This window comes from Drosophila navojoa, chromosome X (genome assembly GCF_054131105.1).
Source record: "Drosophila navojoa isolate 15081-1374.11 chromosome X, UAZ_NAV_1.0, whole genome shotgun sequence".
NCBI lineage: Eukaryota > Metazoa > Arthropoda > Insecta > Diptera > Drosophilidae > Drosophila > Drosophila navojoa.
In genome coordinates, this window is record NC_142895.1 from 11,437,674 (window position 1) to 11,450,614 (window position 12,941).

A 12,941-nucleotide genomic window follows, 5' to 3' on the forward strand; every position below is an offset into this window, starting at 1 on the left:
ATACACACTTGAGTCGTATACAAACAGCAAAACATGCGAAAGTCATAAATCATAATTCTTTATTCTGACTTTTTGTTGTTTTTTTTTATTTTATTTTAGTTTTTTTTTTTTTGTGTTTGAAAAATTTTATTTTTGACTGACTTTCAATTTACACAAGTGTGCGTGAGCGCATGTGTGTGTGTGTGTATGTGTGTGAGGCACATAAAAGTGGCACTAAAAGTGCTTGCATGGAAGGGGAGCGAGGAAGGAGAGGAGGTCGGTGTCGGGGTGCTTCGCCGTGGCATCCGCAGCAGCAAACATTCTTGCCAAAATGATAAATGGCCCAAAAGGCAATAATAGAAATGGCAAAAGCCATAACAGCCAACGGCTAAGGGGGGGGCTGCGGCGAGAGTGGCGGGAAGAAGGGGGGAAGGGCTGCGCTCTCTCGCTGCTGGCAGCTGGGGGGGTTGGTTCGCTTTTAAGATTGACAGCGTGCCGCAATTTGCATTTCGTTTGAAATTAAGGGGGAGGCACACAAACACACAGAGAGAGAGAGAGAGAGAGAGGGAGAGAGAGAGGGAGGGGGAGGTAGGGCACTCGAGTATAGAAAGAAAAAAGCATCATTAGTCCAGTTTCGCTGCTTAACCTAATCTCCGGCTGGGGGCATTCCACACAATTTCGAGCACATAACTCAATTCCTTGAAAAACCTCAAAGCGCGCGGACCATTAAAACAAAGCACACACACGCACACAGACGTACACACACACACACACAACGAAAAAGGGCAACAAATTGCCATAAAAAATAAAAACTTTACGAAATCAAACGAGAACCTCACTCACTGAGCGCTGAGTGAACTGAAAATTAACTAATAAAACGCTGCAGCGTTTGCTCGCCCAGGTGGCAACGCTGTCAGCCATAAAAGCAAAGTCGTTAAGTGGCTCGGTTAGTTGGCTGCGCTCGAATCTAATTTAATTTGTGTTGGAAATGTGCGCACATACAAAACTTACTGAAGAATATGTATAAGAGGTGGCAACGCTGCGCTGGTAAAAATGTCTATATTCTAGAAATCTACATAATAGTATGCATATGTACATGTTGATAAGTGCAATCATGTTTGTTTGGAGGATAAATTTCATTTTTGTGCCAGGTGGCAACGCTGTACATTGAGATCTCCATTCGATTTGTCTTTGAACTTCAGTAAAAACTTACTGTTGAAACTATCCTAACTAATCACCATAAGGAATTTTTATAACTCTTCGGTAATTTGTATGCCAGGTGGCAACGCTGTACATTGAGATCTCCATTCGATTTGTCTTTGAGCTTCAGTAAAAACCTACCGTTGAAACTATCCTAACTAATCCCCATAAGGAATCTTTATAACTCTTTGGTAATTTATATGCCAGGTGGCAACGCTATGCATTGAGATCTGCATTCGATTTGTCTTTGAGCTTCAGTAAAAACTTACTGTTGAAACTATCCTAACAAATCCTCATATGCAAGTGCAATCATGTTTGTTTAGAGGGTAAATCTCTTTTTTGTGCCAAGTGGCAACGCTGTGCATTGAGATCTGCTTTCGATTTGTCTTTGAACTTTAGCAAAAACTTACTTTTAAGACTATTCTGACAAATCCCCATAAGGAATTTGTATAACTCTTCGGTTAACTTGTATGCCAGGTGGCAACGCTGTGCATTGAGATCTGCATTCAATTGGTCTATGAGCTTCAGTAAAAACTTACTCTTAAAACTATCCTAACAAATCCCCATAAGGAACCTTCATAACTGTTTCGATTATTTTGTAGGCCAGGTGGCAACGCTGTGCCTCAATACAAAACTGAAGATGATTTATCAGAAACGCTTTTGGGCTCTGCATTCCCGAGTCTGCTACGGCTGAGTCTCAATTGACCTATTGCATAGCTGAAATATTTGCAATATTTACTGTAGTTTCACTTGTTGTTGTTGTTGTTGTTGTTGCTGCTGTTGTTGTTCGTTCGTTTGTTTGTTTGCATTTCACCTTCAACTTTGATTGACCGATCAATTGGAGATCCTCGGCCTTTGGCTATCAGGCAACTGCATTCTGCACTCAATTAAACGATTAAGCCGCTTAATTGAGACATTAACGTGGCTAACTAAGCTACGCACAGCGAATCGAACTACAGTAATGCGCATAGCATTGAGCTGTTCAATCAGACAGTCGAGTCGATCAGTCGATCAGTCGGTCAGTCAATCAATCGGTCAGTCGGTCAGTCGGTTCTGTTCGCTGTCAGCTGCTCGGCGCTTACATAAATCAATTTACTTGCGCTTATTTTATAATTTAATTGTTTTCGTATACCCTGTAAAGTGGCATCGATGGGGTATGCCGAGATGTTGAAGATGTAGCTAAGCATAACTTAGACTAATTTCAGCTGCTTTGTGATAATTTCATAAATCTGTTTGTGCACAGTTTAGAGGGTATCAGTAGTCGATCAGGCTTAAGATGCTTTACTTTTTTGCTTCCATTTTGTTGTTCCGTTATAATTTAATCATTTTCAATGTGTTTTTATTGAGTACCCCACTTAATGTTGTTTCAAAAACAATTGTAGGGTATCTTTAAGTCGTTTCATATTGCTGCTCAATCAGAGATTGTCATTCTAGGGTATAAATAAGTCAAGTTTTATTACTTTTCTAGCAGCTGCAATGGGAGGTAATTGATTTACAGCAATTAGCGTAGCTAAACTGAAACTAGGGTATCTTAAGGTCGTGCATTTGAGTCTTACCGAGTCACTCGACAGAGAGATTTAATAATATTTGCCTTGTAAATCATATAAATTAGCATGTTTAGGAAAAATTTATAAATTGATTACAGGGTATATTCAAGTCGATCAGTTCTGAAGTCTGGAGCACACTTGTTTCTTGACGAGCGCGCTTTGTGACTTGTTTTTTTTTTTATGATATTTTAATTCTCACACGCTGCTCCAGCCGTATCACTCACTCACTCACTAATGTTCTCTCTCTCTCTCTCTCTCCCTCTCTGTGTTTTTCTCTTTCTCGACTGCTGCGACGCCCGCTCACACGCTCACGTTCTTGCTCTCTCTCTCTCTCTCTCTCTCGCTCGCTCTCTTGGACTGTTTAGAGCGAGCGTGCGCGATTCGTGCTGGTCGTCGGCTGCTGTCTCGGATGTCGCTGATATTGTGGATGTGGATGTGGAAGTCGACTTTTGCCGGTGGCCAAAACATTCAGTTGAATACAACGCTGTGAGCAACACACGCTGGAAGCGCCGATGGAACCGCGTCGCGACGCAGCGGCAACGGCAGCAGCGGCAGCGACAACAACTACAACAACAACAACAAAAGTGACAACAACAACGGCAACAACAATATTTGCACAGCAACAATCAAACAAGTCAGCTAAAAAGCAAAAACATTTTATTAACAACAATTTGTGATAAACGAGAGAGACAACAGCAACAACTACAACAACAACAACAACAAACAAACAAGAAGAAGCAGCAGCAACAGCAGACGCGAGTGTCCAAAATTTAAGAAGAACAAAATTGATAAAATAAAAATAAAAAACATTTATATACTTATACAAAAAATAAAAAATAAAATATATATATAAATACATAAATATATATATCTATATTTATACAAACGCATATACAACAGTAAAAACAAAAACAAAAAATAAAAAACAATATTTATACTATTAACTATATATAAATCAAACAATAAATATTTAATTAACAACAAAAAGCAGTCCAACAAATGCAACGCGTAGGCCTTCAACTGTGATTTACAAATAAAAAAAAATAAATACAAATACAAATAAAAAACAAAGCAGCAACAAACCAACAAAAGCTTAAAAAAATAACTAAAGTTCTACACACATTAAAAATAAATACAAAAATAATAATTAAAAAAAAGTCAGCAGCAAATTAAAAAGAAAAAGAAAAACGAGTTACGTGTTAATTTTTAAAAATATTTTCTCAATTCGTTTTTTTATTTGCTTTATTTTTTTTTTTTTTAATAATAAATCGTATTATTATTATTATCGTGTGTTGATATCCAAAACAAGACCATGTTCAACTCCAATATACCGGCCGCGGCGCTGCTGAGCATCGAGGGCAGCGGCCCGGGCGCCCACACGCCCAAAACGCCAGAGATTCTCAATTCGGTGATCGCGATGACAAATCCCCTGGACAACTTCAACTTCAACGTGTCGAACAACTGCAGCCAGGTGTCCGGGCCCTTTGTCTCCATACGCAACTTGTGCGGCAACGCCAACGGACAGGTGCGTCTCGCTTCCCCAGTCCAGCCAGCCTCAGAAGCTTCAACTAATTCCTCTCTCTCTCTCTCCTCTTGCAGTCGCACTCGCAGGATAGCAGTCATTCCAGTTGCTCGGCATCGCCGCTCGACTCGCCAGCGGGCGCTGCGACCACGCCCAGTGTGCAACAGGTAAGTGGGCGGAGCGAATATGAATTACAACTAGTCTAGGGCATGGGAAATTCTTTGATTGAACTTGTTTCGCTTTGTTTTTGGGCTCAAATTCAACTTCAATTCGAATTCAATTTCAATTTCTAAAGATTTCAACTTTTCCTTGTGGTGTTTCGCATTTAATCAAATTTAGCTTCAAGTTGGCATTTTTGTAGAGCTTCTAGTCACCCATCATTTCTTTCAATAGGCTCTGTCTAGTCCTTCAATTATTTCATTGCACTGCTGCTCTTCGTATTCAATCGAAATTAGCTTCAATCTGGCTCTTATAAAGAAATTGTAGCTACATTCTTATCTTTTAATAGGTTCTATGCATGACGTAATCGGATTAGCGATCTCTTCAATCTAACTTCAATTTGACTTCAATTTGACATTCAATTTTGCTGAATTGAATACTTCAATCGTTTTCAATTGCATTTTCAATGTGCACTTAGTGTTTTCTTCATTCATTAGGCCTGTACAATCTCCCAGAATTTTCCATTTCCATTCAAACTGAACCTACAATTCAATTTTCAATCAATTATTTTTAAAATTGCCCAAGTCTTAATGATTGATCGTGGCCTTTAGCTAAACTCTTGTTCCATTAGTTGTCCGTTACAAGCGATATGAAATACTCAATGTGCTCTCCATGCATTGTAATACTCTTCAAGTTCTCTTTCAATTTCGATTTCAATTTCGCCATGCACTTTCAATTTCAATCGATAGACGTGCAGGCACGTTTTGGCCCATTTCCAGCTGCACTGTTTACTTGCAATTTGTCAACAATTGATGCAATTCAATTCGATTTCGCTTTCAATCTGGCAACAATCAACCAGATTGTTCAACATTTGCGTGTTGCCCATTCAGACGGCGTCCGAATTGCATTTTATTTGTCGCCCACGCGCCGCACGACACAAAAATCTGCCAAATGCCCACGCACCGTGCCGCCGAACGCCGCCAGTTGCTGCACCGGCTCCGGACATTGGCCGGCATCCGCCCACAAGTACGCCACCGCCACCGCCACCACCATCGTCTTCGCCCCCGCAGCCATTCAATCCGGCTTGAAGGCGGGCCAGTCAATCGGGGCAATGCGAAGCGTTGCGTCGCTTAGTCACTTGGTCGAGCTGACGCTTGGCTTGGGTCAGGCGGGCTTATGACAGGCAGCTCGTGGGCGTCTGCCGTTGACGCTTCCAATTGCAAAGCGCAGCCAGAATTGATTTCACTTTTGTATGCCAGAAATTGAATAAGCTCATCTATAGCTGCATGGCTGTATAGCTGTATCTGTATAGCTGTATCTGTATCTCTGGCAATGTATCTGTATCTATTGCGATGCTGGTGTGTGGATGCACAGAATCACTTAGGCTGACATTGGCCTTAATGAGCCGCGCGCCTTGCTCGCGGCCAGGTGAGGGGGCGTGGCTGAGCGTACCCAGTTGGCAAGTGCGATTATTGCATATGAATTGCATTTGCCACGCGGCAATTAAATGGCATTCGAGCGCACACAGCGACAGCTCCCGGGCGCATCAACACTCGATATGCAAATACAATAGCATATCTCTAATTGCCTATCTCTCTCTCTCTCTCTCTCTCTCTCTCTCTCTCTCTCTCTCTCTCTCTGTGTGATTTATGATTATTGCTTCAAGCGAATTTATAGGCATTGAACTGCCGCCAGACCCAAGTGCAAAATATTACAAATAAAATTTTAAACACTTTTCAATTTGTTTTCTAACAAATTTCACATAAATTACAAAATGCACAACCAACACACACACACACACACACAAGCTGGAAAAGTTTTCGCTGTTGCCAATCGCAACAATTTTTATTGCACTTTTAGCTGGCGCTGCTTCTTCTTGTTCGTTTTCGCAAATATTTGCACAAATGTTAAAAATGTTTTTTCTTTTTTTTTTTTTTTTTTTTGCACATTTCTCATAAATGCAAAAAAATAAATAAATAAAATATATATGTATGGGAGAAAAAAGTTATAAAAGTGGCAAATATTGAAATGTCGAAAAATTGTACATAAGAAATATGTAGAAAGAATATATAAAGTCTATATGAGAGGCAGCCGCTAATTGAGTCAAGCCGCACCATGGATACTCTGGCTGGAAGAGGGCAGTGGGAATATGGTCAAGTTCATTTGCGGAACTTGTGGGTGTTTGCCTAGCTATAGTTGTCTGTCTAAAGATATTTCGATTGTCCATATATAGTCAAGGTAGCTCAAAGTAGTTCCGCTCCAGCATCAGTTCCGATTCATTCTGTGTGGTGTTTCAAATAGAGTTTCTGTCCCAGTTCAGCTTCTGTTTCTCACTTCAATTTCAATTACAGTTCTAGTTCCGGCTCCAGTTCCAGTTCCAGTTCCAGTTCCGGTTCCGATTCAATTTCTGTTTAATTTAGTTTGTTCTATATTAATTTAGTTTTTCTATATTCTCGTTTCACTTTCCACTCTGTTTCAAGTTCCGAGTCCAGCTCCCATTTTAGTTCCAGCTCTAGTTCCGATTCAAGTCTCAATTTTGTTCCCATTTTGAACTTAAGCTGCTTAAGCTTGTCAGATTTGATTCAGCTTAACAGTTCCATTTGCATTTTTTGCACTGGTTCCAGTTCCGCTGCGCTACGATTTGGATTCTGAGCCCATTACCCTATTAGGCTAGTTAATTTCGAATCAGTTTCCAGTTGCTGTTGGTGTTCCAGTTTCTCACTTGATTTCAGTTCCAGCTCCAGTTCCGATTCTGGTTCCAATTGCGATTGCTGTTCCCCTTTTTACGGAGAATATTCCGTTCGAGTCCGCTCAACTCAGCTTTTTGGCCAACACCTAAAAGGTTATCTTTCCCTCTCTCTCCCTCTCTCTCTTCGTTTAAACAAATAAAAGATTATAAAAGCAGAAGAAGAAGAGGAAAAAGTATGTGGCAAACAAACAAAATGCGGAGCCAAATAAAAGTGCAAATTTGCGAGGTGATTCGTGCGAAATTTAAGTTTGTTTGTTTTTTTTTGGGCGCTGCTCGACAAACATCACGCAGCACGCATACAGCTACAGCTACAGCTACGTTTGTAGATACAGATACAGATACATATTGCCAAAAGATACATTTTGTACGCGCGAAGTGCAGCAAAACGTAGCGCAAAGAAAGGCTTGGGCAAATGCCTATAAAAGGTGAACATACGTATGTATATATGATATATAATATGCATATCTCTGTCTCGCTCGCCCCCCCTCTGCTGGCGCTCGTCGCACTCGTTAAACTGCAAACACGATTCGGTCTTGCTAATAGTAGTATCTTAATGCCATCGCCACTGCCATTAGCCCACTAAGCGTTACAGTTCGAACCCTGAATTTGAATTTATGCGCCTTGCCTTGAACCATAAACGAAGCAACTGAAAGCACAAATAATATGTAAGCCATTGGTGGAGCTCGACTCGCGGTGATTCATGGAGCTAGAACGGTGAACTGTGCCACTCCGATTCTGGAATTGTTTTGGGCGCTGGCTAGGCTTTGGCTTGACAGAGATTTTGTCTGTCTCAATTCGATGCCCTTTTTCCCTATCTATCTATCTATCTGTCTCTGTCTATCTTCTACTTTTTCTTCTACTCTCTTTTGTCGTTACTTTTATATCTTTTCTTTTCTTTTTTTCCTCTTCATTGCTTCCTTTTCATACTCCCCTATCGTGTCCTTCTCCATACTCTCTCATTTCTTTTGCTTCTTATCCTTCTCTATTTTCTCTCATACTCCTATAATTTCTCGCCTCTTCCATTTCTTTTTCTTTCTTCCTTTTCTTCTATTCAACTTTCTTCAATTCATTCCCTCTGTGTTTCTCTTTCATTCCCATTCGTCCCTTTTCTCTCCTGTGCTTCTCTTCCAGTACATTCTCATTTAATTCTCTTCTTCTTTTGCACATCTACGTTTCCCTTACTACCATGCGCTTTTCCTGTTAGCCTTTCACTTCCTTGCCTTTCTACATCCTTTTCGCACTCTGTTCTTTCCTTTCCCACCGTCCTTCCCACATTCTTCTCCTCCTGCCCTATCAGTCGTATTACTCTTCTACTCTCTTCAAGTAAAAGTTTCCTTGCCTGGTTCTCATCCCAATCACTGAACTTATCTCTGCTTCTTTAGCAAGTCTGTTTCTTAACACATTTTAAAGTGTCTCTAGACAGTTGGCCAGCCCTGTGCCCATTAAGATCAGGTTTATCTCTAAACTTCTGTTTGCTTCATTCAAGTTTTACTGCTCAGTGCTTGACCCACAAGAATTTCCATTCAACTGCGGCTGCTCAAGCTCATGGCTCATATCTAGATGCGGATCTAGATGAGTATACGAAAAGATACATAGATAGATGACTGTATGAATGTGTGTCTATATCAATATATTTGTGGCATCTCTGGAATTGCATTTCCCATTGCTTCCTCCCACCCATTTCAGTTTCTTTGCGCTGCTTCGTTGCTCCAATTACAGCCGCTGGCCCCACACGCCGACCATTTGGAATGCCCTGACAACTAGCAGACACACACACGCACACACACACACACACACATACACAGAGACTGTTGCACAACAACGCACCAATTTTCGAGAAGTCTGCCAAGTCGAGTTGAAGGCAATGAAATCTTTTTTTTTTTTTGTTTCTGACCATATGGTCGCCGGGCGGTCGAAGTCGCATTCACAGTAGCAATCGCTGTCGCTGTCGCAGTCGCAGTCGCAGTCGACGTCGGCATCGCAGCCATTGGCGCATGCGATTATTATGATATTTTCCACTCTGTTTTTTTGCTTCTTTTTTTTCTCTTTTTTTGGGTTGAAATAAAATTTATTTATCTGGTTTTTGGGTCAATAAATAAAAAGGCAGCGTGCCTAAAATTTAAATGAAACAATGCTGGCCAAAAAGGGGCTGGGCAGCGTCTAGGGCAGAGATGTTGGCGGGCGGGGGAGTGTGGAGGGCAGCTCGGTTGGGCCTGTCGCCTCGACAGTGGCATCTGAACAATTTCTCAAGCAGACAACAAATAAAAAAGCGCAAAACTCATGCTGATGATAATCGCAACGATGATAATGATGGGCAGCCGGCGGTAGTCGGGGCTTGTCTGGCACTTGAATGAGCTGTCATTGAGCTGCAGATTGAAGTGGGCTGCCTGAAAGGCCGGGGCCCTGACAGCCCAGCACAGCCGAGTGCGAAGGAGAGCCGAGCCCCGAGACAAGACTATGGAAAACCACAGTAAGGCGACTGTATGCCTTCAATCAGCGTGTTCAATCAGCGCTTCAATTCAATTCTGAAATGCCTAGACATCATTGTGATCTTGCCTCAATGCATTTGATCTTTTGACTTGAATTTCTCTCTCAATTTCTCTTCCCCTTGCTTAGCTTTCAATCTGTTTCAATCTGGAGGGATTATTGATGAGCTGCTATGCAGAATTTCAGAATCTGTTGGAATTTCCAAAGCTAAGACTAAATTTTAATGTAATTTTCCTTTTCAACTCTACTTTCAATTTCAATTATAGTGCTATAGTTGGCTCTGACCTTTTTATGTGTGCTGATAGGATAATATATATTTCTAGTCGTTCAATATTATATTCCCTTTCCATATTACGTCAATCACTTTCAATCTACCCTTTCAATCTTAATGCTTTTCGTTCAACTCGGCTAAACTTAGGCAATATGTATTGGTATACTTCGCTTTTGTCATTTCACTGCTATCTTCACTTTAAATTTACCTTTCAATATCACTTCAATCACAATCAATCTATGCTATGTTTTCCATTTATTTGATTTGCATACAAATCTAGAGCATACAAATCTTTACATTTCTACTTCTACTTCAATTTCGATTGTCCCTTTCAATTTCAATCAGTTGAAAGTCTTTCGATTGTTTTGTTTCTCATCGTGTAGGCGTCTTCCTTTTTCGTCACTTCAATGTCAGCTGCAATTTGCATCTCCGCTTTCAATATCGCTTCAATCCACATTCAATCTTCGCTTTCAACCTCTCCGGGGCCCTTTTTTCTTGCAAATGAAAGTTGACAACGTGTCGACGTGATGACCATCTGTTGTTTGTTGTCTTCAGCTGCTGAAGCTCCCTAAAAGGCGCTGACACGTTGCCCACCCACCTCTGGAGGGCTGGCGGTGAGGGAAGCGGCGCAGAGTGTGGAGGGCCAGCAGACCTGTTCTGGCCTTGTTGCAGTAGGCTGCATCTCCCCTTCCGCCCTGCCCTCGCCAGTTGGGGCACCGGGCGTGGCAACGTTAACAAAATGCGATTTCTATCTTTCACTTTAATATTTGCTTAAATTTATGCGCGAGCAGCCGCAAGTAAATCACAAAAGTAAACAAAACAAATGCCGCAAAGATAATCTGCCCAAAAAAAAAAAAAACCCAAAAACCCTGGCACCGACCCCAGGCCCAGGCCCAGCCCAGGAATGCGAATTTCGTTGATTTGTCATGCGAGTAGAAGAGCTGAAGCGAGGGGGGGTAACGATCTCTCAAGTGAGATCTGGTTGAACTTGGTTAGTTCGCTGGCCAAATGGGTCAGTCGAAATGTCAGCACGTCATTTCCCGAATTGGAATTGAGCGACGCAAACAACTTCTCGCGGCTCGCGGCTCGTTGACTTGTGCAACGCGGCTGCCACATGCCACATGCCACATGGGAGGCAGCGGCCAACTTGGCTATTGGTGACAAACAACTTTTGTAGGACCTTGACTAATCGTCTCTCTCTCTCTCTGTCTCTCTCTCTCTCTCTTGTAGACCTGCTCGCAGCTAATCAAAGCCGGCCTGAAGCTGTCCATTCAAAGCAAACGCAAGCTGTCCACCTGTGACTCCAGCTCCGGCTCCGAGCAGCCCAACTCGAAGTGTTCGCGCCGCGACGAGGACTGCGAGGAGTCCAGCGATGAGGACAGCGAAACGAAATCGGTGCCCAAGGGCCTAACGCCCGAGGACGAGGACCGACGGCGGCGACGACGCGAACGCAACAAAATCGCTGCCACCAAGTGCCGCATGAAGAAGCGCGAACGCACCCAGAATCTGATCAAGGAGTCCGAGCAGCTGGACACCCAGAACGTGGACCTCAAGAACCAGGTGCGCGCCCTCGAAACGGACCGCCAGCGCCTGCTCGGCATGCTCAATCTGCATACGCCGGGCTGCGTGAAGCGCGGCGGCTGGCAGCTGCCCGCGAAGCTGCTGCAGTCGCCGGCCTACAAGTACCTCGCCGAGCTGAAGCTGGATGGCCTGCTCAATGGCGATGCGAACAGCAGCAGCAGCAGCAGCAACAGCAGCAACAGCGGCACCAGCAGCACGGCCAACACGCCCACCCAACAGCAGCAGCAACAGCAGCAGCAACAGCAGCAGCAGCAGCAGCAGCAGCGCATGCAGAGCATACCATCCATGTCGACGTTCAAGTTCAACAGCAAAACGCCAGCAGCCATGGCTGCAGTCGCCGCTGCGCAGGCGCAACAGTTGCAGCAACAGCAGCAGCAGCAGCAGCAACAGTTGCCGAATGGCTACTGTAAGCCCTCGCCCTCGCCGCAGGAGTTCGAGCATGCTGGCTACTTGAGCTCACCCACACAGGAGGCGCTCTGCCTGCCCCAGCAGCAGCAGCAACAGTTGCAGCAGCAGCAGCAAGTCTCTCTCAATCCCGCCAGCAACAGCAGCAGCAATGCCGACAGCCTGGTGGTCAGCCAGCAGGTCTCCGACTATGTGCCCAATTGTGAGGGCTTGAGTCTGGGGCTGGGTCTGTCCGCCGTCGCCGTAGCCATCACCACGCCCACCAACAGCACCAGCAGCAATAGCAGTCTTAGCAGCAACAGCAGCAGCAACAACAGCAACAACAACAGCGGCAGCAACAACAGTGCCACAGCAGCAACGGCCGTAACAACGCTACCGCCCGCAACCACGCCCACCAGCGCCATAGAGTTTGTAAAGAATGAGCTGGTCGACTCGCAGGGCCCGTATATAACGGCGCTGAGCGCCCAGCGCTTCCTGTTCGAACCGGACGGTTTTCCGGACATCAAGCACGCCGTGAGCGTGCATCCCACAAGCCTGAACAACATGACCAGCGTGGCCAGCCTGGCCGCCCACAACAACAACAATCACCATTTGATGGACTTTCACAATGGGCTGCCCCATGCCGTGGGCGGAATCATGACGCCCTGCTACGAGGACGAGCAGCTGCTGGTGATGAAGAACAATTGCTTTCCCAGCGATCTGCTCTCGCATCTGCCGGACGATGAGGCGGACTTTGTTGATCTAGATACGGGCTCCGCCAATTTTATGACCAATGGCGGCTGCCTGGCGTGAGATCGGGCCCAACGGGCTGCCGATCATGAGCTGTTGCTGGCGTACGATCAGGAGCTGCAGCTGGATGAGCAGCAGCAGCAGCACCAGCGGGAGCAACAACAACAACAGTTACTCCAGCAGCAGCAGCAACAGCAGCAGCAGCAGCAGCAGCAGCAGCAGGCAGTGGAGGATGAGCTGCAGCAGCAGGAACAGGCTTGGACGCATGTCGACTATTGGTGCTAGAAGCAGCACACACACGCATGGCTGGCA

General features: G+C 44.2%; 1 protein-coding gene across 1 annotated transcript in view; it reads left to right on the top strand.

Annotated features, from left to right (window-relative positions):
- The window catches only part of Atf3 (Activating transcription factor 3), a 56,366-nt gene extending 43,425 nt beyond the window's left edge, over positions 1-12,941 (top strand). The window contains exons 3-5 of the mRNA XM_089263459.1: positions 3,092-4,251; positions 4,326-4,415; positions 11,145-12,941. Coding sequence (XP_089119585.1) covers positions 4,039-4,251; positions 4,326-4,415; positions 11,145-12,692 — 1,851 coding nt within the window. The 5' untranslated portion in view covers positions 3,092-4,038 and the 3' untranslated portion in view covers positions 12,693-12,941. The remainder of the gene's footprint in view (positions 1-3,091; positions 4,252-4,325; positions 4,416-11,144) is intronic.